This window comes from Drosophila virilis, chromosome 4 (genome assembly GCF_030788295.1).
Source record: "Drosophila virilis strain 15010-1051.87 chromosome 4, Dvir_AGI_RSII-ME, whole genome shotgun sequence".
NCBI lineage: Eukaryota > Metazoa > Arthropoda > Insecta > Diptera > Drosophilidae > Drosophila > Drosophila virilis.
Genome location: NC_091546.1, coordinates 3521241 through 3543728, shown reverse-complemented (window position 1 = coordinate 3543728; position 22488 = coordinate 3521241). Strand labels below are relative to the sequence as shown.

Here is a 22488-nt window from a genome sequence, read left to right as displayed (position 1 = left end):
AAGTAAGTAAACTAAATTTGAGTGAAACCTCTACTCAAATAAGGAATAAATACAGATACTTGTATCTACCCACACTTAGCGAGTAACAAGCAAGTAACGAGTATTAATTAACGAGTAGATCGGCTTATATACTAAAGCAAGCAGGTAGGTAGTTTAAATACTCACAGTACACCCGAACAGCGTGTGCAGACAAACGAGCCGATGGTCATGTTCACGTAGGTGGGCCCCTTCTGGTTGCAATCGAAACACTGGCGATTGCCTGCGCCGCTGTTAACCAGCTCCCGCAGCGCTAGCAGGTATTTGTCGTCCTGTTTTTTGCGCACTGCCATATTGCTATTGCTATTGCTATTGTCGTTGTTGTTGTTGCTGCTTTTGTTGTTGTTGTTGCTGTTGTTGTCGTCGTTTGCTTTGTTTCCTGCTTCCGTCGGCCCGCTGTCCTCCAGCCACTCGGTGTCCGAATCGTAGGCGTTGCTGCCGTTATAACGTGAATGAGGCTGATAGATGTCAGCCGCGTGTGGGACACTGCTGTTGTAAACGTAGACGAACTGAATTTTGCCTGATTTACAGCTAACACGATCGAGTTCCAAACTTCGGTTACACGGGTGCGTGTGAGTGTGCGCGTGTGTGTGCGTGTTTGCGATTATATGTGTGTCCGTGTGTGTGTGTGCGTGTTTGTGCAACCGCTTTACGCAACGCTTGACCTTTCTTCGGCTGCAAATCACAAAGAAGAACAACAACAAACGCCGCTGACACCGCCGCCACACATGTACCAAAAAAATATATATATGTATATATATATATATAAATGTGTGAATGTATTGGTGTTTGTGTTTCTGTGTGTGTCTGTATGTGTGTTATAATTTATCAGACAGCAAGCAAAAATATTTTCTCATTTATTTATTATTGTTTACGTTTAATTTTTACACTGCACTCTTTGCTCTCTCACATAGACGAGAAAACCCAACAACACTGGTTTTCGTTTTTGCTTCTTTTTACATTAATTGAATTTATTTACACACTTTTGCAGCGCACTCTGCCCGCTGCTGCTGCTGCGCTCAATTGCCCCACAACACACTGAATCACACACGCTGCGCCTTGTCTTCGTTGTTGCTGTTGTTGTTGTCGTTGTTATTAACAGAATTAAGCACAACAGAAATTCTCTTTTAATAACAAACTGCTAGAGACGCCCGTCCGACGATTCACGACACGACTGAACGTCGCAAACTTGAAAAATGAACTAACTATGCTAAAGTGTGGCCGTAGTTGGGTTAAGCAGAAAATGCTGCTAGACTGACCTGGCGCCGAAAATACCAAAAATCAAGTTGGCAGTGCCACAATTCAAATTTCTATTCACAATTTCAATTTTGAAAATGTGTCTAAACGGCATCGGACAACTTTTCATATAGCTGCCCATAAGAGCAATTGATTATTATATGACAATTAATTGTGGTCTAAAATGATTTAATTAGCTAAATGTTACAGGTACGACATTTACTCATCCAAAGGCTTGCGTGCATTGCCTTTATTCGCAAATTTGCGTTTCTTAAATGTGGCGGGTGCACTGCTCGCTGCCTCCTCATCCAGGCCCGATATTGTTTTCTCCTTGAAACGCTTGACAGGTGGCTCAGTCTCCGTCACAGCGGTAACAACAGGTGCTGCATCATAATAATCCATTTTGGGCAACTGCCAATCGATGGGCTCGGCTGGTGGTCTGCAAAGTAGTTGTAAAAGCTTAACTATTTTTGTATCTAAAAGAATTCTTTGGGCTTACCTGGTTTCGACCACCTGCCATTGGCCAATCTCCTTGGTGGCTGCCTCCTCTTCCGTTTTAAACTCCAGCCGTTTCTCTTCCTTTAGCTTCTTCTCCTTGGCATTCTCGGGATTGCGATATAGTTTTGCGTGTCGCTCGCGATTAAAACGCGCCACCTCCTCGTCCGCATTGGCACGAAAGCGTAGCGACTCCTCCGCCTGCGTGAGCTGCTGTTGATCTATGGCCAACTGATTGATACGTTCATATTCCTCATAGGAGAGATAACCCTCCTTAGGTGGCTCCCAAACGGATTCATTTGTTTTCACATTCCAGTAATATGTATGACCCTCATCGGACTTGCCCTCCACCCAGAGCGATGCGTCTGGCACCGTCTCGGCGGCAACTTTATCCACATTTACCCGACGCTGATCCTCGGCATCCTCATCCGAATCGCCCTCCAAACGCATTGGATCAATTTGACGCGGCTTGCCGTATGGCCCAAGCTTGGCACTGCTGGAAGTTGTTGCGCTAAGTACGGTATTAATGGAACGGGCTGTCATGTCGCCGTGGTAGCCGTGTATATCCTGCGCGTAGGACTTCATTGCCGCATCCTCCATTTTACGGATCTCTGCGTCCATCTTTTGTTTCTCGCGTTCCGACTTTTCGCTGTTGCGACTGATTTCCGTGATGCGTTTGGACACATTTAGCTTGTGTCGTTTGCCACTCTCGTGAAATGCAATACTCTGCAGCAGTTAAATAATTGTAATAAACAATTCTCTAATTTGGTCCAAATATTTACTCACGGCTTTGTTGTCGCTCAACCAGCATTTGCAGAAGTCGCAATACTTGCGTTCATTCGACTTCCAGTACTCCGTCCTGAAAATCACATATTTATTAATAATGTTACCCACAATCAGTTATAAATAATTAAATTTGTCTACTTACATTTTTATAGAATATTGTTTACACTTTGTTTCCTAAAATTTGTTTTGCCTGAGAAGTGTTGTAAAACGTGAACGGAGCAGCTGTGAAATCTGCGCTGATTTTGAGTAGCAGTTCGTTTTAGGCAAAAAACGACAAAAATATTCGTAAATTAAGACAATACCTCATATTTTTCTGTCGTGAATACATAAAATTATAAAAAGTAGTCAATATGATTGCTGACAATTCTGTCAAGCTGTAAACTTTTAGTGTAATTGCAACTTACCAGACATTTACTCATTATGGTTCTGTTATTACTCTGTTAGCAGTTATTAGACCGCGAGCTATTTATGCTAAATTTAAAAATCAGCTATTTTGACAAAGTAATTATCATCCAAATTAAAAAACTACTAACTTATTAAAGCTCTCAGCTTCAACTTGAATTTTATCAAAACAATCAAACAAAATTTTAAAAAGTCCAAAAATAAGTTTTCCAGAATTTTGATTGTCCAGGTACTGCTGCTAATAACAGTTCGCAAAAATGTTAAGTTAACAGTTATATTGTTGTTTAGAAAGAGACACTCTGGCTGTGCCGAATAGTAGCAAAATTTCATTGTTTACGAGTGCTCGCTGTCCGCTCCGAGACGTCCGTCCCCAGACATGGCACAGGCCCGAGTCGCAACAACAACTTCTTTGAATGACACAATGACGGCCAAGACAAGTGAGAGAATTGGGCAATTGCGACCTCTGGTCCAAAGTTTTGTCCAACCTGCCAGACAAACCGATTTCACCAGCGTGATAAAAAAAAAAAAAATAGCTGTTGACTTAAGCTAATCCAAAATATGATTTTGTTGTTGCTCGTCGCTCATGCGAAACTTTCGTTTGGCATTTTCAGATGGTGTATCTATGCCGATGTTGGGTGACAACAGCTGGGACGAGTTCACCATAGATGTGCCCTGGGGCATCGTCGCAGGTAAGCGAGACTGCGTAGCTCCATCTCTGGCGGTCTGCTGAGTCATCCTCAGTCAGCTTATCTAAGCTAACGAATCACAGCCGCACGTTTTCAATGGCTGTGATTACGCTAATTAAATAGCGCGACGCCAATAACAAGTTGTAGAAGGACAAGAATGCTCCAGACGAGTGAACAATGTTGCCAATTATCGATTCCAAAGAAATAGCGGAATCAAAGAAAAGAGTAATGCAGCGTAATTCAGCTGGAAAATAGCTGCATGGGCAACACTGGTTCTTTTTCTATACATACAGACACATATGCCCGCATATACGCACACACATCCAACTAATGACTTTTTCTGTTCCAGGTAAATGGTGGGGCTGCCGCAATACGCAACCGATTCTGGCGCTGCATGGCTGGCAGGACAATTGTGGCTCATTCGACAGACTGTGCCCGTTGCTGCCGGCGGACTGTTCAGTGCTGGCCATTGATCTACCCGGCCATGGACACTCGTCGCACTATCCGCAGGGCATGCATTACTTTATATTCTGGGACGGCATTTGCTTGATCCGGCGCATTGTGCGCAAGTACAACTGGAAGAATGTCACGCTGTTGGGCCACTCGCTGGGCGGCGCACTCACCTTCATGTATGCGGCCAGCTTTCCCGATGAGGTGGCCAAGCTGATCAACATAGATATCGCTGGACCAACGGTGCGTGGCGTGAAGCGCATGGCAGAGGGCACCGGCAAAGCGCTGGACAAGTTTCTCGACTATGAAACTCTGCCGGAGAGTAAACAACCCTGCTACTCGTATGAGGAGATGATCAAGCTGGTGTTGGATGCCTACGATGGTTCCGTGGACGAAGAATCTGTTAAGATTTTGATGAAGCGCGGCATGCGGCCCAATCACAGCGGATTTCTCTTCTCGCGTGATCTGCGGCTGAAGGTCAGCTTGCTGGGTCTATTTACGGCGGAACAAACCCTGGCCTATGCTCGACAAATTCGTTGCAAGGTGCTTAACATTCGTGGTGTGCCCGGCATGAAGTTCGAAATGCCCGAAGTTTATGCTGAGGTTATTGCAACGCTTAAGGAAAACGCCGAGCATGTGGTTTACGTGGAAGTGCCCGGCACGCATCATCTGCACCTGGTGACACCCGAGCGGCTGGCGCCGCATATCAATCAATTTCTTTTAAATAAGTAGATAATGATCAAAATCCCGTTTAGCTCAGCTGCAATTTTAACATTCGCTCTGACATAGCTTAAAAAGGTCCGGGGTTTTTTTTCTGTTATTGTTGCGCAATGTGTTAATCGTACAGTGTGAGCTGGCGGGCCTTAATTAAGTAGGAGGCTTGATACTGTAGAAACATAATTATATTTTTTATGATTTGACCAGTATTACAAAATTTAACCGCTTGTTTGGGTAAATGGAATATAAATGAGTTATCGACAGTTGGGCAACACTGGCAGCCCCGTTGCTTAGCAACATTTTGTTTTGGCGTCAATTTTAATAGACTGCAATATTGCAGTCTTTATTTTTATGTGTCTGGCCAGGCATCACGCTTTGTTATAAGATGGACTTGATAAAGGAAATTAACGAGAAGTATCAAGCATTGGAGGCGGAAATTGATAAGAAACTGGAAAAAGTGTAAGTAAAGTAGGCTTATATTTTGTTAGATTATGTGCCGCGATGCAATGAGCCAGTGTGCCCCTACTGCTTACATGCAATATTATACTGCTGTATACTTTGCGGCGGCTTATAATAAGAGCGGCTCCCTGGCTTTTTTTTGGCAAACATTAAATAAGTGTTATTATAAAAGTGTATGTAAAACTGGTTAAATATGGTTTTAGCTATTAACTTTTAAAATCTTATATAATTATTTGTCAACAAAGTTGTTTGTACGTCAATAGCCCGACATAAGCTGCATTACGCTACTCGTTATTGCCGACAGATGTCGCTTTCTATTGAGCACCGTAACGGACATTTGAAACTTAAAATGCTTATGTATATATTTTAGGCAAGCCGAGGAACAAAAACTAGAGCGTCAAAATGATAAGCTGGCAGAGAAATCAACAAACGCACAGTCGCCCAAGATATTATCCTTTGAGGAGGCGCTACAAAGAAACGCAAACACCCTAAAGGTAAGTATAGTAAATATAATCTCATTTAAAAAACATATATTTAACGAATTTGTTTTCTGTACAGTCTTTGGAAATAGCAAAGGCACGCCTACGCTCACGAACCACATATTCACCTGTAGAAAAACTATTACAGCGTGCACTGGAGAACTATAAAAACGAATTGGAGATTCTTAACAAGAAACTGCCTACCAAACAGACACACAATAAAAAGACACAGGAACTTTCGGGTCAGGCAACAGCAGAGAAGAACGACTCGCAGGAGGAGGCAAGGCTATACGATCTGATCATGCATAATGTACTGGAGGCCAGCAACAAGAGCAACCAGGCAAACAGCGAAAGTCGCCGTAATTGACAATTTCTGCACAGTATTTTTTTTTTATTTTTATTTAATTTCTTTTTGTGGAATTCTACGCTATGTACTTTTGCTAGTCAAGGCAAGACGTGTTGCTACAGCCACTGAAAAAAGTTCAATTTGCAAGCTGAATAAACAGCCGGCAAGTGTACACACATGACCAAACGAGAGTTGTATGCTTTTTCCCATAGCAAACAAGAACCCAAAACGAATAAACACAGCCCCGCCAAACGCTGTATCCAATGACAAAAACCCACCAGCCACCAGCACAAGATCTAACCAAAAGCTAGCAATCCTGTCTCACCAATTTACTAAGTGTTCGGAAGATGTTGCCAACGTTATCTCAAAGTATCTCAGCGACAGGTCGACAGAAGACAAACACATTACCAAAATTGTTGTCTCAATTAGTTGGCAATTATGTAGTTCTGGATCTGCTGCATGACCCACTATTATGGACCCTCAAGATCGATTTCCAGTGTCAACCAACAGACAGACAGACAGCTCCGGACAGCTGCGGACAGCTCCATGGCAATCAACTTTAGTAATAAATCAATTAATGACACCACGGCTCGTGCAAACATCAAAGACGAAAATTATGAGAGGTTTTTCTCGACACACAACATGACATGTTCGTTGATAAAGCCACTGAAACTCTTTGTAGAGCGGGAGAGAGAGGGGTGGGCCCAAGGGAGGGCCCCGACTATCGCCAATGCAAACGTGTCTCGAAGAGTGCCTTGACGCAGATGTATGTATGTCGAGCAAATAGCAAACAACATTTGAGTTGAAGTCATTTGTGTTATGGAGCAGCACACACACACACACCTGAACAGGTAAAGGTATATAGATACACGGCAACTACCTGCTGCTGATAAGAAGAGCTCTCACTGCTCGAAATCTATTGAGAAAAATTGTAATGCATATATACATGTGACACAAAACTGTTCAAACTTTGTTGTTAACGACATTTTCCATTTCATTTTCCATTGTTGTTGTGTGCGGCAGGAGCATCAATGCCCAGTAGGAAATGCGGCCAAAAGAAAGCATTACCTGACATCTAAATGAAATTGCCTGCAGCGTCATGCAGGACTCTCTTGAGGACACGTCATGGTTGTTGTCTTGCATGACTCTCTTGATGACATGTCATGCAAGATGCCTTGCAGGACACTCTTTAGGACATGTCTGCTACGAGCATGTTGAGTGTAGAACTATTTTTGGCTTCGTTCTTATTACTTTTTAAAATAAAATATTGTCATATATTAATTAATTTATTAACTATAATCTTGATAAAAATAATGATTATATATTAGGCTGATAATGAATTAAGCCTATGGTCCAACACAAGTCAAGCTCCCTGACATGTCATCGAGTCTGTATGCAAGACACCTTCGATGACATGTCATCAAGCATGTCATGTGCGCTGCTGACATGGCACAAGCACTGCGGATTGCGTTTCCATCTGGGTGCTTTTAATTTAATAGCCAATACAAGGGCCACACACACAGACACACACGCCCGCACACCTGTATGCCCTGTCGTAGTGCTATCTACAAAAATATTACCCACTTTTGCCCCACATTTATGCGTTCAATATTTCATATTTATTTGCTTGCTGTTTTGGCTTCACGCACACGCAGACACGGGGCAGCAGCTCCTCCTTCCACCTGCACAGGTGTGTGTGTGTGTGTGTGTGTGTGTGTGCTCGAGCTCTTGCAATTCATATCAGTCAGGGAGCTCGTTTCTACCGATCGACAACTTCGTGGCCCTGCCAGCCAACGCTGACGTTTTCAATTTCATCGACAAATCCAACGTTTCAGTTACGTTTCGATACGCGACAAGTGCATAGTGCCACGCGCTCCCAGGTGCGATCGCAACGAGCAGAAGAAGATTCGATCCGCCAATCAATATATATATTTATATTTATTGACCAGGTGTCTCTCAGTGCGCGGTACGCTCCATTCAAAGTTCGGGCAGCAAATTACTTGGGCCAAGGGAATGCAAACTGTCAACGCATTGCAATAAGTTTGTTCGTTTGGCTTAAGTTATTTTCATGCCCAACATAACGCCACGTGGTGGAGCGCCAGGGAAAGTACTTGCCTAACTATCGTATCCAATTGCCAACGTCATCTAGAAATCGTTGCGAGGATCGGCTGTGGCAAAAATAAATCTTTGCACCTGGCCACCAAAGAGAGCCAGTCTCAGATAAGAAACCCTACCCTACCCAACCTACCTACCTCTAACCCGTTACCCTTTCAATTAATCATATAAATTGCACAAACTCTGGTTCTTTCATTGCCGGCAGAGTGAGCGTAGCGAATCGGTCGGATTGATAATGACACCGATACGCGACTCGCTCCTAATCTTAAACTCAAACTGATTGTGCTACCGTTGAGAGAGAGAAAGAGAGAGAGAGAGAGGGGATAAGAGGTTGAAGCTGTCGAGAATCCAAGGGCTACGTATACCTCTTTACCAATACCCCAATCCATACCAAGACCTCTTTACCAATACCCATTCACATATCAAAACCCATACACATACCCAGACCAATACAAAGACCCAAACCTGTACCCCTACCAAGACCCATAGACACATATACCCTATACCCATAGCCATACCCATATCTATAGACATATATTGACGATCGGGTTTTGCTACTGTTTTAGTGGGGCTTTTTTTATGGACAGCCATAGCATAGGGTCATAAATCTATTATCAATATTGGTTTGTACGATTTACACCCCCCTGTAGGCCTGCCCATGGCACGCCACGAGTGTAAAATCTGAGATTTTCTTCTTTATTTATTTTTTTTGTAGACGTGTCGTTGCCAGCTTTTAACTGATTCGACATGCCTGAGGTTGGGACTGTCAGCAGCCGTCGCTTATTTGGATAGTAGGGTCGATAATGACGTTGGGGGTCCAGGGCTCAAGCTAAAGCATGTTCGACCGGCGACGTGGCCTCTCGTGTCACAGATATATATTCATATATATATATATATATATATATATGTATATATATATAGATATTGTGGAGTGGGTACGACTCAAGACTGAAACTGAAATGGAAACTGATAATTGTGCAACGTACACAGAACCTTGCTCGAGTTATCAGCACGAGTGACAACCGGAAATTAAAGTTGAAATCGACACGATTACTTCATTAGCTGTATTTCTTCATAAATACAAAGTGCTGCCTGCTTTTTGAGGTTAGGTTCATGAGAAAGGTCGACAAGGTCGCCGGGGTTCAATGAACCCCCCTCAACTGATAATTAATTAAAGACTTCTATTGGTAACTAATGGCCCAAACCTTAATCATAATTGAACGATTTGGTTGGGATTGAAGAGTAGCTGGTTGGGAATGGCGCCTCCAGAGCGGTAGTGCTCCGTAGGGTAGCACTCAAGAGGATTGTTGCCAATTTAGCTATTTTCTAGAGAGAGTGATAGGCAAAAATTAAAGATGAATTTAGAAAGACTACTTCATGAGCTCTATTGCTTTACAAAGTATTGCCTACATTCTTGGGGTTGGGCTCACGAGAAAGGTCGACAAGGATTCAATGATAGTTCAATGCCCTGTCCCACCAACTGATAGTTAATTTGTAGCTTTTATTTGCTTATCAATAGCCTAAACCTAATTATAATTAAACTATTTGAATTCGGAACGACTCCATCATTAGCTAGACCATTACTAAATGTACAAAATGTTGTCAGCATTTTTGAAGTTGGGCTCACGAGAAAGGTCGACAAGGTCGCAAGGGTTCAATGATAGTTCACCCCACCAACTGATAGTTAATTTATAACATCTAAACATAGTCATAATTTAATAAATGGCTTGGATTTTATGCGTAGCTGGAATGTTATCTCCGGTAGTGCCCCGAAGGCTAAGGCCCCAAAGCTAAAGTTGTTGAAACGCAATTATAAGCTGTAAAAATAAAAGTTGATCAGGTGCAAACGACAGACGAGGACGTGAAAAGCACAACGCCAAATATATATATTTGAATACCCCAGACCCCAAATCGCTTAACTACTCGATGTCATTGGCGTCAGGTGGGTGCAGTCGGAGGGTGCCAAGAAACGTCAAAAGAAATGAATTCCCTGTCCAAAAAGCCTAAGAAGTCTGACGATTATGATGATGACGAGTGGGCCCCTGGTTGGGATGGGCGGTGTTCGTTGCTGGTAAATGCAAAAACTTTAGACAGGGAATCAATTGTTACCTTGTTTTATTTCGCTCCCTTTGTCGAAAAGACACGCAACAACAATGGCCAGGTAACTAGCTACACAAACGGCGGGCCGGGGTGGAGGCCAACAACCGTGAAAAGAACTTCAGGATGACAGTTATGGGTTACAAAGGCAAGGATTGAATCAAATAAATAAAGGCACAAGGTTTCGGTGCAGTCAAGGTGGGCGATGGTTGGGGAGGGGGCTGGGTCCTTCGATGACGGGTTAACCTTACCATGTCCATGTCCATGTCAAGTTTGCATGCGGCTGCAGGTAATTCTTCATTTCATGCCGCTTTACATAATCATAATAAATGTAGAAAGCCAATGAATGCCAATTCTATTAGCATAACATCGCATAAAATACGGCGTACAATATCTGCCGTGCCAGGCCAACAAATCAGTTGCATTGGAGCCGTTGAATCGCGATGAACGTCTGGAAGGCAAAAGTGTTGACCGAGGTGCCGTTTGGTCATGTGCTCATCGTTGGTGGCAAAGTCAAGCCGCATCCCAATAAGTAGGCAACAATAATGATTCCGACAACGAAAGCCCACTCGAATTCCGAAATATATTTGCAGAATTTCGCTGGACCTGACGGATAATGTGAATGCGCAGAATGAAAGCGAAACGGTTTTCCTCAAAATTGAGGCGAACTTCCGCGAGGGTCAAATCATACGCAGCATGTTCCAGCCGGGCGAGGGCTGGCAGCAGGAGGAAATCTCCAAGAATTGGAAATGTGATGGGCCCAAGAATCCCTTGGTGCCGGGTCAATGTTTCACCTTTCGCGTGGCCGTGCTGCAGCGCTGCTTCGAGATCTACGTGAACGATCAGCTTTACGGTTCGTTTGAGTTCCTCAAGTTTCCCAAGCAAATCAACTATGTGCGCGCCTACGGGGACTTCGAGAAGATCACACAATTCCATCATCGGATGCTCTTTCCGCTCGTCTTTCCGCGCAGTCTCATGTGCGTGGATCGCGTCGCCTTCCAGAGCGACGTGCCGCGTCGCTATGAGACAGGCACCGTTGTGGCCATGGAGTGCATTGCCAAGGGACCGCCCACAACGGAGTTCTCTATTTGTTTTCAGTGCAACGACACAGGTCGCATGGTGCTCAGGTTCAACGTCAACTTTGACAAGACGACCGTCACGCGTTGCTATCAGCGCGAGGACAACAGGTGCGACCCCCCGACGAATGAACCACAACCCACAAAAGCCGCTCACATTTTCTTTTCGTTTACGTTTCCTGCAGCTATGCCAGCGATGATGAGGAAACCGAGGGCGAGTTTCCGTTTGTGCGAGGCAAGCTCTTCAAAATCGCCTTTGGCATTGGCGATCGTTCCTTTCTCATCGCGGTCAATGGACAATATTTTACCTATTACAATTTCCCGATGCGCCCGTTTTCCATATCCACGCTCAAGTGTTTCACCAACGATGCGGGTGACTTTTCTGTGAGAAGCTTGGAGTATCACTCGGACTCGCCGCTGCTCTCGCGTGTCGAGAAATTGTCCATTATCTAAGACGAAATTTGTTATTTAGATTATTCCGTGCTATCGCTAGAAGCGAGTAAAGCCTTGCTAGCTGCAATCGTTGAATTTTTTCTTGTACACCAGTTAACTAACTACCTATAGTCTATCAAGTTTATTAAATATATTAAACTCTCTTAAAGAACATGATAATTTTCACATATAAATTGGGCTCAAGCTAACGTCTTGTAATTACAAAACAAAAACGCGCAAAAAAAATGGAAATTGTATTTTAGGATAGGCTCATTTCCAGCTAATTCTAGCTTGCTTTAGCAAAAAGAAAAAAGCTAGCTATAGGTAAAAGTCAACTAAATGGGCAGCACTGAATCTAAGCTTTATCGAAAAAACTGTGACAATCGATAATTATTGATAAATTGTACACTTAAACACAACTCTGTTTTATGTAGGTTCCTTTAGTTATTGCAAGGACCAGGCTTTATTAAAACAATTGATTGCTTTCGCCGCCAGTCCACACTCTTTTATAAACAATATATATACCATTGGGTATGCACTACTTACTTCCCGCTCTACTGTGATGCTGAGTATGTGTGTGTGTGTGTGTGTGTGTTTGGCTAAACTTCGATGAAGTACAACTTATAGTTAGTCTTATGGTTAGTTTCGAGTTTCCATTTTAGAATAAAAACACACATATACAAATCGAAACGAAAATATAAGCTACGATTATATGTAGGGTTCATTCGTTCGATTCCTTTTCGCATCAGCTCTGTCATATGTCATAGGTCAAGGTCAACTATTCGTTATTATATTTTGGGTTTTGGAAATCTCCTTTAAAAGTAACGGAACTCGCCCTTCTTGCCCAGATGCTTGCTACGCATCATGTCCGTGGCATCCGGCGAGCGTTGATCCATGCTCGCATTGTCCTTAAGAAATTCGGATTTGATTGTATTGTGTTGGGTTTATTGGGTTTCGATTTCCGACTTACCACATTGCCGGCCGTCAAATGACGTGACTTATTCGCGCCCGTCTGCTGCTGGCCATAGAACTGACCGTTGCCCTCGCCGTCGCCATAATTGAAGGGTGTGACAATCGTGTGCGGCACATGGGCCACCTGGCCGCGCATATTGCGCGCCTTCCACCATTTGCGTGTGTCATCCAGTATCTATTTTGGGGCAGAGAGCAAACCATGAGAAACACAGCAATACATAGTCAAAACTAACCGACTGGGAGCTATCCCGTACCAAGGTTGGAAACCCGAAATCCCACCGATTTATACCAGAAATCTTAAATGATTTACTATGACAAGAATTCCAGTGCAAAGATATCGATATTTATCGACAATCGTGGCAACGTAGAATTTATCGATTAGTTATCAAAGCTCAACCTGCGTTTGATAAACGAGACATTGCAGCCCAGGTCTTACCTCCGATGTTGGTGGGATGTTGGATAGTTGAATGGAGACCTTTTTGGAATGTTTATGCATATATTTAAAATGACAGACAGACAAATGGTCGATTGGATATACATGGCTGGGATCTACTCGACTGTGGATGCTGATGGGAATCTTAATGGGAAGCCCTATGGGAAACCTACCTCCAAGTATTCACCGCGCATGACGCTCAGCTCCTTGTCATTGTTGGCGGTACGCGGGTAGGTGACCAGAACAATTTTCGCGCCTGTTGATTGCAGATCCTCCAGCCACGCTTCGAGCAGCTGATCCTCGCTGGCATTGGCATTGCCCACACCACGTGCTGTGACAGCGGATATCTCAGAGACGCCACCGCCGCCGGGTCCATAGTTGCCGCCAACGCTGCTGACATTGCGGGACTCGCGTGTGTGTAGATTCTGTAGACCCGCTGTAATTGCGCTGAGGGTGGGTCCAGCACCAGGTCCATGACCATGAGCGGCTCCGCCAGCTACACCACTGGACGGGACGCCAGCGCCGCTGCCGCGCTCAATGGAATCGAAGGAGAGCTCGCTGCGTGCATTAAAATCAGAGGCACTTATGGCACCGGCTCGATCACGTTCCCGATCCCGATTCCGATCGTTGCCATGGTGAATGGTGTACTTCTCGCTTAGGGAGATGCCGATGCCATTCGTGTCGTAATCATCATAGCCTCCGGCAGCGCCACGTCCGTTCAGGCCCATGCCGGCAGCTGCCAGATGACCCGGCCCCGGCTGGACGTCAAGGCGACGCTTGCTGATGTGCGTCGGCGATGTGGCCTCCAGTTCGTCAATGACTAAATAATCGGGTGACCAGCCGTCGAGAAATACCGGATGATAGGAGCCGACATCCTCCTTCCACTGGTCACGCGGTATGACCCAGGCATCACCAAGGGAGCGCCACAGCTCCGTCTCCTTGCTGGTGACGCAGTTGATTAACAAATTGATGGCCTCACGCGTCAGCAGGGGATTGATGACGCGCGAGGGCAGCTGCGACTCATAGTAGGTGTCACTGGATGCCTCCACAATCAAGGCGAGCGGCGTGAATAGAAAGTGCACCAGCTCCGGCGCATTGGGATCGTGTATGTGCGCCTTCAACTTGGCCAGCAAATTGAATGAAAGCTTAAACTTGGCGAATATGTCCACGAACTCCTTCTCATGCGGCGGCCGGGTGCGCAGCGTGAGCAAACCCTCGCCGGGATCACGTTTCTTGGACTTACGATTGCGACGACGTCGCTCTAACTCCCTGGACGCAGCCGCCGCGTGCTGCAGTCGGGCAATGAACTTCTCGATGTCATCGAAACAATGATTCAGCACGGCCACATCCCGTTCGTATTTCTCGCTGGACGTGGAGCTCGTCTCATCGCGATCATTGACCATGCCACCATGCTCCGAGTCCGTCTCGCCATTGTGGCCAACGTCCACATCGGTGACGGCGCCAGCCGATACACGATACTGATCCACGCTGCTCCGCTGATGATGCATGTGATGCTGGTGTTGTAGTTCGCGCTCCCGTTCCCGTTCCCTTTCCCGCTCTCTACCGCGCTCCCGATCGCGCTGTTCACGCTGATGATGCTGTTGCTCGACTGTGGCGCGACTGTGCGACGAGGAGGAGGATGTTTTGCTCATCATCATCGCCAGGCCGGAACTGGATGCGCCGCTTGTATGTTGTGTGGGCGTGGCACCACGCTGCTGTGTTATCATTTTGCCGCTGCGCAACTGCTTCAGATCCTCCACCAGATGCACGGCGGAAACGCTTTGTGACTGCATGAGGAGAAGAACACATGGTCAGATGGATAAACGAGCGCTGACCGGGATTACTCACCTGAAATATGTGCATTTCGGAGCGTGAACCACCGCCGCCCGATACAATGAAGACAAGTATATTGTTGTACAGCTCCATGGCGTCGTTGGAAGTGAATGCGGTAGGTTCTTGCACCAGCGACGCGGGAAAGCGTTCAATAATGTTCTGAAAAGATGACTTTCATTAAGCACCCGGAATTGTGTTTGAGTTGCGTCGACTTACCCCCGTTTCGTAATCCATGATGAGCACCCATTGATAGTCCAGGCACAGTTGCATCTTCTGCGACCAGATGCCTGTGGTCTTCTCCAGCTGCAACAGCCGACGCATGCCGTCCGCGGGATACACAATGCCCGACTCCTTGTTCACTGTAAACGTGGCCAGATGCTCCAGCAGATATGTGGGCTTGTCATGCAGATCGCCATCCAGGCGCTCCCGCTCCTCGCCACCGCTGCGATCATCGCCGGAATAGTCGCCACCGCCGCCACCACCATGGGCGCCACCGCTGCTATTTCCGGCACTGCCGCCACCATTTGAATGATGATTGACCATCTTGCCAGCCAGATAATTGTGACTGTTTTCCCGGAGTCACAGCTGAAAGTGAAAACTTTGGAATTCACTAAGCATCCCACATTTGCGACCAGCACACTTTTTGGCTTTAGCTATTGCGCAGTCGTTGTGGCTCTGACTCAGGCCACATTCCATGCTGAGCTCAAGGCACAAACGCAACAGCTATACAATTTTAATGTCGGCCGTAAGTGACTGCGCAATACCCTGTTTGCTGTTTTGTGACAGCCCGTAAAACAAGTCAAAAGGTCAGCTTCAATTCTTAGGTTAACTTTCATCCCATTGTTCGTGATTGTCAAACTGTGACTAGCAAATGTTGCCAATTGTATATTCATTTAACATTGTTGTATCTCTCCAACTGTCATTTATCCAAATTTGCACACATATTTATATATGCTTGGCATTTTTCGCAAACCGATATACTCATTTTTCACATTGGCGAACAGCGCATAATTATTCTCAAACTTTAACATTTTGTTCGCAGTCGCGCAGCGTTGGAATTTAAAAATCGCGCGCCTGCCACCGCCCTGGCCCCCAGCCCACAGCCCGCAGCTCAGGCCAGCTGTCAGTTGTCAGTTGTATAGAATCTACCTGTTTGTCTATGTGGCCTCTGGCAACCTTTACGCTCTTTCTCTCCCTCTCTCTCAACAGTTTGGCAAGCCGCGGAGAGCGCGCAACAGTGCGAGAGAGCGGGCGTGCGCGCACACACATACAGACACAAGCCCAGGCAAACAGTGAGCAGAAACAGCCGCTCCCTCGACTTAAGTGACAGCAACTACTTAGGCGTGTGCCGACGGCGACGGCGACTGCGCCGGATGCCCAGTAAAACAAGCGATCGCATATTTATACACACACATACATACATATATGCACATGTGTGTGCGTGTGGGAATTTATAATTTGAATGTTAAAGCCAGAGTATGTACCCGACTGTTATACTTGGCTTATTTATATTCTCGTATGCCAAATTGCATCATCGACAAGGTATTTTTTGTTTTGACAGATTTACAGCGCAAGTTACAGTATGTCAATAAAGTGTTTTGACTAACGAAAAAAAACTAATTTTTTGGGTTTAGTTGAAAATAAATGTACCTAAAAGTGAGAATTTTTTTTCAATTCTAATTTATTTCGATTCTATATTTTTCCTAGAACTTAATGGCAAAAAGAATTGTTAAATAACATTACCCAAACATTTTATAAAATTAAAAAACTAAAAACATTCAAATTTTATGCTGTCAATAAAGTGTTTTTACACGAAACTTTATTACTAAATAACAATGTTAAAAAAACAGGAATATTTTTTTTTAATACTTTGTGTGGCTGCCATTAGCGTCACATACAGCCTGCAATCGCCGTTTCATTGAAACAATAAGGTTTTGTATGTATGTTTCTGGAATCTTCTGCCATTCTTCCAGTACAGCAGCTTTTAAATCAGTTTTTGATTTTGGACTCCGCTTTGCGACTTTTTTTTTCAAATATGACCACACATTTTCTATTGGATTCATATCTGGACTTTGTGGTGGAGTGTCTAACACCTTTCCACAGTTGTACAACAGCCAAACTCTTACCATATGAGCTTTATGCTTCGGGTCATTGTCCTGGTAAAATTTAAAAATTGGCTTATTGTCCTCATAGAATCCAAATTTCTGTGCACTACTGACGAGATGTGTCTGTAAAATGCTCAGATATTGTCTAGCATCCATGGTATTCTCAATGAAGGTCAAATCTCCTACACCCTTGCTCGAAATACACCCCCACACCATCACTGATAGTTTTCCGAATTTAACGGTTGGAATAATATTGCGGTTTTCCAACGCTGTTAGTGGCTTTCTCCAGACTCTGGATGGCCCATCGTTGTAGAATAGCATCATCTTGCTTTCGTCACAGAATATGACGTTACTCCAAAAATCGTTCGAACTATTTACATGGACTTGAGCGAACGATAGCCGCTTCAAAATATTCGCCGCCGATAGTAGAGGTTTTTTCCTGGCAACTCGTGATGTGTAGTCATTGGAATTCAGTAATTTTCGGACAGTTTCATGTGACACATCAACACCACTTTCTTCCTTGAACTCCTGAGCAATATCCCTAAGCGAAATTTGTGGATTTTTCTCAATTTTTCTCAGAATTTTTCGCTTATCTCTGTCAGAAATTTTGCAGGGTCGACCACATACTGGCTTTGCCTCTAGCCTATCTTCCTTATTGGCTCTGTTTAATATGTTGTATATCGTTGCTTTTGATAAATTAAACATATCAGCCAGTTCCGAGACTTGACGTCCCATCTGATGGTTATAATACACCAGCTGAGCGACTTCAAAAGTTGTTCTTTTTCCTGGCATTTTATTTTTCATAAAATTAAAGCAAAACGTTATAAATTGCAATAGAAAATGACAAGAAAAGTCGAAGACACAAGAGAAGCCAAAACGCATGGGCCCAAATCTAACGGGATCACCCAAAAGAGAACGGCAAAACAATTTACCGTAGCTGTAAAAACACTTTATTGACAGCATAAAATGTGAATGTTTTTAGTTTTTTAATTTTATAAAATGTTTGGGTAATGTTATTTAACAATTCTTTTTGCCATTAAGTTCTAGGAGAAATATAGAATCGAAATAAATTATAATTGAAAAAAAATTCTCACTTTTAGGTACATTTATTTTCAACTAAACCCAAAAAATTAGTTTTTTTTTGTTAGTAAAAACACTTTATTGACATACTGTATGCTTTAAGCAAACAAAGACAACACTTGACGAATGAAGGTTATAAAAAATTATCACACCCAACTAACAAAAATGTCCAAAGCATAATGAAGTGTACTAGCCCCATACAGACATACATACATACATACATACACAAATAATCAGAGTTTCTTTGCTGTGGCAGCGTCAGTGTCGTAAAAGCACAGTAATATCGTAACGGTCGACCGGCCGGCTGGGCAGCCGCCATTCATTAAGTACAGATAATTAATTAAGTCGTGATAAGCAACTATTTTGATAGTAGACAACACCATTCGTCTTAGTTAGCTAGTCGTTAGAGTTAAAAATTTTAAAATCAAAGTGTGTGTACACACTTAGTTATGTACATTGATACATACATACGTATGTGTGTACATATATGTATGTAAGTATGTGTGTTCATGGCTTAAGCTGCAGTACAAATTTAGATAAGCGTTGCCTGACTTATTTTATTTTCAATTTTGTTGTTGTTTATCTTTAAAACATTCCAGTGGTGCAGGCAAATGGCAAAACAACAAACGTTTTTATTATTGCTCTGTGTGCTCGCTATGGTTGTTTTTGTTGTTGTTGTTGTTTATTGTTGTTGTGCCCCTGTGAAAAACCAGCTTGTGAACAAGTGAGACTCGCGGCTCAGTTACAAATGGGGAGACATCGACACCGACACCCCAAGCAAGCACACTATGGCCATCCCGTTCGCACACATGCGCATGCGTGACTGCGGGCTGCCAGGTGCCCCGAGAGTGAGACTCTGCTCTCCTACTTGGAGTCTGTCTGTATGTGTGTGTCTGTTTTTGTTTGTGCATATGTGTGCGCTTTAAAAAGGTAACTCGGATTTGTCCCCGCTGCGTCTGCTGCAACTTTACTTTTTGACGACCGCATTTTTTAGCTTTCTTTTCCACCTGTTTTTCTCTTGCTCTGTTGATATTTTTATGATTTTTTTTTCCACAGGCACACTCACACAGGCGGCTGCTTACTGTTAGCTACACATACGAATACCCTTGTGTGCGTGTGTAGGTATTGTACATCGAGCATGGGCAATAATACCAAAGGTATGCACACAAACTGGGAGCGGCGGCAGGTTTCTCATATTGATTTTCAATGCTTTTGTTCAATTCATTCACTAATTCAACGAGACCTGCGCTATCTATTGTGTCGCTGTGTGCGTGTGTTCTAATTGACCGCATTTAATTTTTGTTTTTCTCTTTTTCGCTGCGATCTCTGATATGCAGATACATATTTATTATACATTCAGATTTGTTATTATTTAGACAGAAATGTATTTTTTTGCAAGAAAAAAGTATATTTTTAACATTTTGTTTTTGATTTATGTTAAAAGTAAGCTAACGAGATCCATTGATTTAAGCCATAATTCAAATATTGATTGATAATTAAACTAATTGACAGCCTTTTTTGATATCTGATATGTAAATTTGTTAATAGTTATTTAATAGGAATGTCTCATGCAAATCGCAGCTGTGCATACACACACACATGCCTCGGCTCGTTAACATTTATCAATAGCTCACAAATGTACATACATACATACATACATACATGCATATGTATTAACATCTTCCTTCTCTCACTCACGCATTGCACATTCTTTGCTAATTAGCACGAATTTAAATTTTTGTTGACACGTTCGTTATGCATTTTTTTTCAATTGGTTTTTTTCAAATGTTCGATTGTGTTAGGCACAGGCAGGGGCAGGGGCGGGCGGCAGGTTAGGTTTGGCACATTTGCTACATAAACACTTCGCAGACATTAATGCTGCGTTATTATTTTCATTAAAAAAAAAACATAAAAGCTAACTGTAATTGGGCTTGCGCTTTTGTCTAATTTCTTTCTTTCACACTTGACATCTATCTCCACACTCCCAATCTCAGCTTGAGAGAGCTCGTCACTTTTTTGTTGTTTTCCTTTTTTTTTTTTTACCTGCCGTTTACTTGTTGTGCTTTTGTATTCTCGTCCGCCTTCCTTCTATTTTGGCTTTCCACTTTCGTTCGTTCTTCTCAATTTTTACAACACTTTTTATAAATCAAGTCTCGCTTTGGGCTTATACATATGATTGTGTGTGTGTTATTTGAACACTTATTTAATTATTTCCACACACGTTAGTTTGCAAATTATATGGAAAATATAAATGAAATAAAATAGCCGTAATGTCGCCGTAATTGTAATTATTTGTAAAGCACACGCGTTGTCCGCTGTGGCCGCGTTTAGTACGTCTGGCCAGACCAAAATCAAGGTACTAACTTGGCTAACTCAACACGGCTAGCTCTAGCTCCGTTAGCCAGAGCCACATGAGCTAAGCCTCAAAGTGTCTGTTTCCATGCGAGAGCGCGCCAGCGAGCGGTGAGAGAGCGGAGAGCAAGCGCAAGCGTTGCCACCTAGCGAAACAAATTTGTAATCAATATAAATACGTTTGCATTTTCTACACTAGCCTACAAAATGTATTTAGAATTCAAGATTTTTGCCAGTATTAATTCGCATTGCCATAAAAGCAGTTTTTTTTCTTTATTAATTATAATTTTATTGTACGCAAAGAATTGATTCAACTTATAAACTAAGTTAAGGCGCCTATAACAGATCAGCTTCTGTTCTTTTTATTTGCTTTCATTAGCTTTGCTTTCAACGCGTCGACATCGACTTTGCTGGTTTCGGCCGGACGCTTGCGGCTCTGGCTTGGCGCATCTTCCGTTGGCGGCACAAAGTCCTTGTTGCGGCGCTCGTCCTGCTTCTTAGCTGCCTCCGCCTGTTTGACACTGCGCTCCTGCTGCTTCTTGGCCTGCTTCTGCTCCTTGTTGAGGAAGTATTCACCTGTGGCCAGCTGCTTGTCAATCTTGCTCTCCGGCTGTGCCGGCGGGAAGGGTGTGTACTCCTTTTTGGGTTTCTTATTCTTGGGCTGCTTGCGTTTGCTTATGTTCTTGTTCTTAAACTTGGGCAGAAACCGTGACCAATCCTCGTTGGCCAACTTGGGATCTTTCATCAGTTCGCGTTTGATCATCAGAGCTTTTATATTGTAAATGGGATGCACATTGTTCATGGTCTCCAGCACAATGTCGCGCACCTGCTGCAGCCCCTTGTACGGGCCCAGCGCCGAGACCGTATTACCCTGCACGAGGACATAGCAATCGGTAAGCAGCTCGATGGACTTCAGCGTGGCGCCGTTGGGGCCAATCAGGCGCTGTCGGCGCTTCACAAATTTTTCCTTTTTGTGCACCAGATTGCCAATTTTAATGATGTCGCAGCCAATGTCATCTTGGAGCACACGTTTCGCCTGCTCGAAGGGCACACTGCGTGCCATCAGCTTGATCATGTCCCGGGATTTAATGATGATGTAGGGATCCCATGTTTTGCGTGTCGTCTTGACCACCATGCTGCCCTCCACCAGATCCAGTTCGGCTTTTAGATGATGCTCTGCTACGCACTGCTGCACCAGGGGCCACACTTCCTTCAAATATTTCTCACGGTATTTGGGAAAGAGCGTGGCAAAGGAGCTCTCCTCGACCAGGCCATGTGGATTGTCCTCTGCCTTGAATGTGGGTATTTTCAACGACCATGCGTTATCCACTGGCTCCGTGCTCTGCTTTGTCGGCCCGTCACTTTCATTGTCACTCATATTTGTTCAAATTTGTTAAAAACAATTTCGTTTCAACAAATTTACAAAAGTTAGCCGTGCACGTTTGTTTTGAACAGCTGTCAAGCAAGTGTGGCCGTCTAAAAAGTATCGATATCGTAACAAATTATCGATAGCATATAACGATAGTTGTAGTAACAGCAATACACACAATATATAAGGTTACACAAGTTTAACCAAAACTGTAAATAAAAAAACTTTGTAGGATTGCGTGCAAAATATAATTAATCCAAGAAAAACCAACAAGGCATTTTATTTACACGATAAACTTTCTCATTTGTATTGATACTTCATTAAATCATATATACATTTATTACAATAGTGACGTACATGCTAGAGCGAAACAGTTATCGAAATATCGTGCCAGTGTTGAAACATCGATAGGTACTCAAATAAGGTGTGTCGAATGAAATTTTCCATTCATATTTCATTCTATTGTTGCTTTTGGGTGAGTTTGGTCGATGTTATTTTCGTAGAGGCACGGACTTTCACTTTCGCATATAAT

At 43.6% G+C, this 22488-nt stretch overlaps 7 protein-coding genes across 13 annotated transcripts in view; 3 read left to right on the top strand and 4 right to left on the bottom strand.

Annotated features, from left to right (window-relative positions):
* Positions 1-1242, bottom strand: part of drongo (Arf GTPase activating protein drongo) — a 30528-nt gene extending 29286 nt beyond the window's left edge. Inside the window, exon 1 of one of the 3 annotated variants that reach the window (XM_070208880.1) lies at positions 166-1242. In XM_070208880.1, the coding sequence (XP_070064981.1) occupies positions 166-329 (164 nt within the window). In that variant the 5' untranslated portion in view covers positions 330-1242. The remainder of the gene's footprint in view (positions 1-165) is intronic. The other 2 variants (XM_015173084.3, XM_002052842.4) reach the window with 2 other exon arrangements.
* A 202-nt stretch (positions 1243-1444) lies between these two features.
* LOC6628726 (WW domain-binding protein 4) lies at positions 1445-3092 on the bottom strand. 2 transcript variants are annotated; one of them, XM_015173082.3, is made up of 5 exons: positions 2958-3092; positions 2696-2866; positions 2554-2626; positions 1772-2493; positions 1445-1711 (listed from the first exon to the last, which is right to left on the bottom strand). In XM_015173082.3, coding segments are annotated over exons 2-5 (1017 nt in total). In that variant the 5' UTR covers positions 2698-2866; positions 2958-3092; the 3' UTR covers positions 1445-1491. The 2 variants fall into 2 exon arrangements, with proteins under 2 accessions (XP_015028568.1, XP_070064985.1); XM_070208884.1 differs by lacking the exon at positions 2958-3092 and having other exon boundaries at positions 2696-2873.
* On the top strand, positions 3042-5025 carry kraken (serine hydrolase like 2 kraken). Of its 2 annotated transcripts, XM_070208885.1 has the most exons (4): positions 3045-3184; positions 3244-3392; positions 3567-3644; positions 3991-5025. In XM_070208885.1, exons 2-4 carry the CDS (start codon positions 3332-3334, stop codon positions 4821-4823), a joined length of 972 nt encoding a protein of 323 aa, XP_070064986.1. In that variant the 5' UTR covers positions 3045-3184; positions 3244-3331; the 3' UTR covers positions 4824-5025. The 2 variants fall into 2 exon arrangements, with proteins under 2 accessions (XP_002052880.2, XP_070064986.1); XM_002052844.4 differs by lacking the exon at positions 3244-3392 and having other exon boundaries at positions 3042-3184.
* Positions 5026-5126: 101 nt separating this feature from the next.
* LOC6628728 (tropomyosin-1, isoforms 33/34) lies at positions 5127-7334 on the top strand. Its single transcript, XM_002052845.4, has 3 exons — positions 5127-5267; positions 5638-5761; positions 5826-7334. The coding sequence occupies exons 1-3, from the start codon at positions 5194-5196 to the stop codon at positions 6111-6113; spliced, it is 486 nt and encodes a 161-aa protein (XP_002052881.1). The 5' UTR covers positions 5127-5193; the 3' UTR covers positions 6114-7334.
* Positions 7335-9155: 1821 nt separating this feature from the next.
* Positions 9156-11984, top strand: LOC6628729 (32 kDa beta-galactoside-binding lectin). 2 transcript variants are annotated; one of them, XM_032438202.2, is made up of 4 exons: positions 9156-10593; positions 10667-10836; positions 10898-11491; positions 11566-11984. In XM_032438202.2, exons 2-4 carry the CDS (start codon positions 10748-10750, stop codon positions 11831-11833), a joined length of 951 nt encoding a protein of 316 aa, XP_032294093.1. In that variant the 5' UTR covers positions 9156-10593; positions 10667-10747; the 3' UTR covers positions 11834-11984. The 2 variants fall into 2 exon arrangements, with proteins under 2 accessions (XP_032294093.1, XP_070064987.1); XM_070208886.1 differs by having other exon boundaries at positions 9156-10836.
* A 248-nt stretch (positions 11985-12232) lies between these two features.
* aru (arouser) lies at positions 12233-20662 on the bottom strand. Of its 2 annotated transcripts, none has more exons than XM_032438200.2 (6): positions 20279-20662; positions 15267-15648; positions 15066-15209; positions 13391-15004; positions 12783-12959; positions 12233-12720 (listed from the first exon to the last, which is right to left on the bottom strand). In XM_032438200.2, exons 2-6 carry the CDS (start codon positions 15591-15593, stop codon positions 12628-12630), a joined length of 2355 nt encoding a protein of 784 aa, XP_032294091.1. In that variant the 5' UTR covers positions 15594-15648; positions 20279-20662; the 3' UTR covers positions 12233-12627. The 2 variants fall into 2 exon arrangements, with proteins under 2 accessions (XP_032294091.1, XP_002052883.2); XM_002052847.4 differs by having other exon boundaries at positions 15267-15635.
* A 161-nt stretch (positions 20663-20823) lies between these two features.
* Positions 20824-22066, bottom strand: dbe (KRR1 small subunit processome component homolog dbe). The gene has a single exon (XM_002052848.4). It carries the CDS (start codon positions 21963-21965, stop codon positions 20934-20936), a length of 1032 nt encoding a protein of 343 aa, XP_002052884.1. The 5' UTR covers positions 21966-22066; the 3' UTR covers positions 20824-20933.
* Positions 22067-22488: the final 422 nt, after the last annotated feature.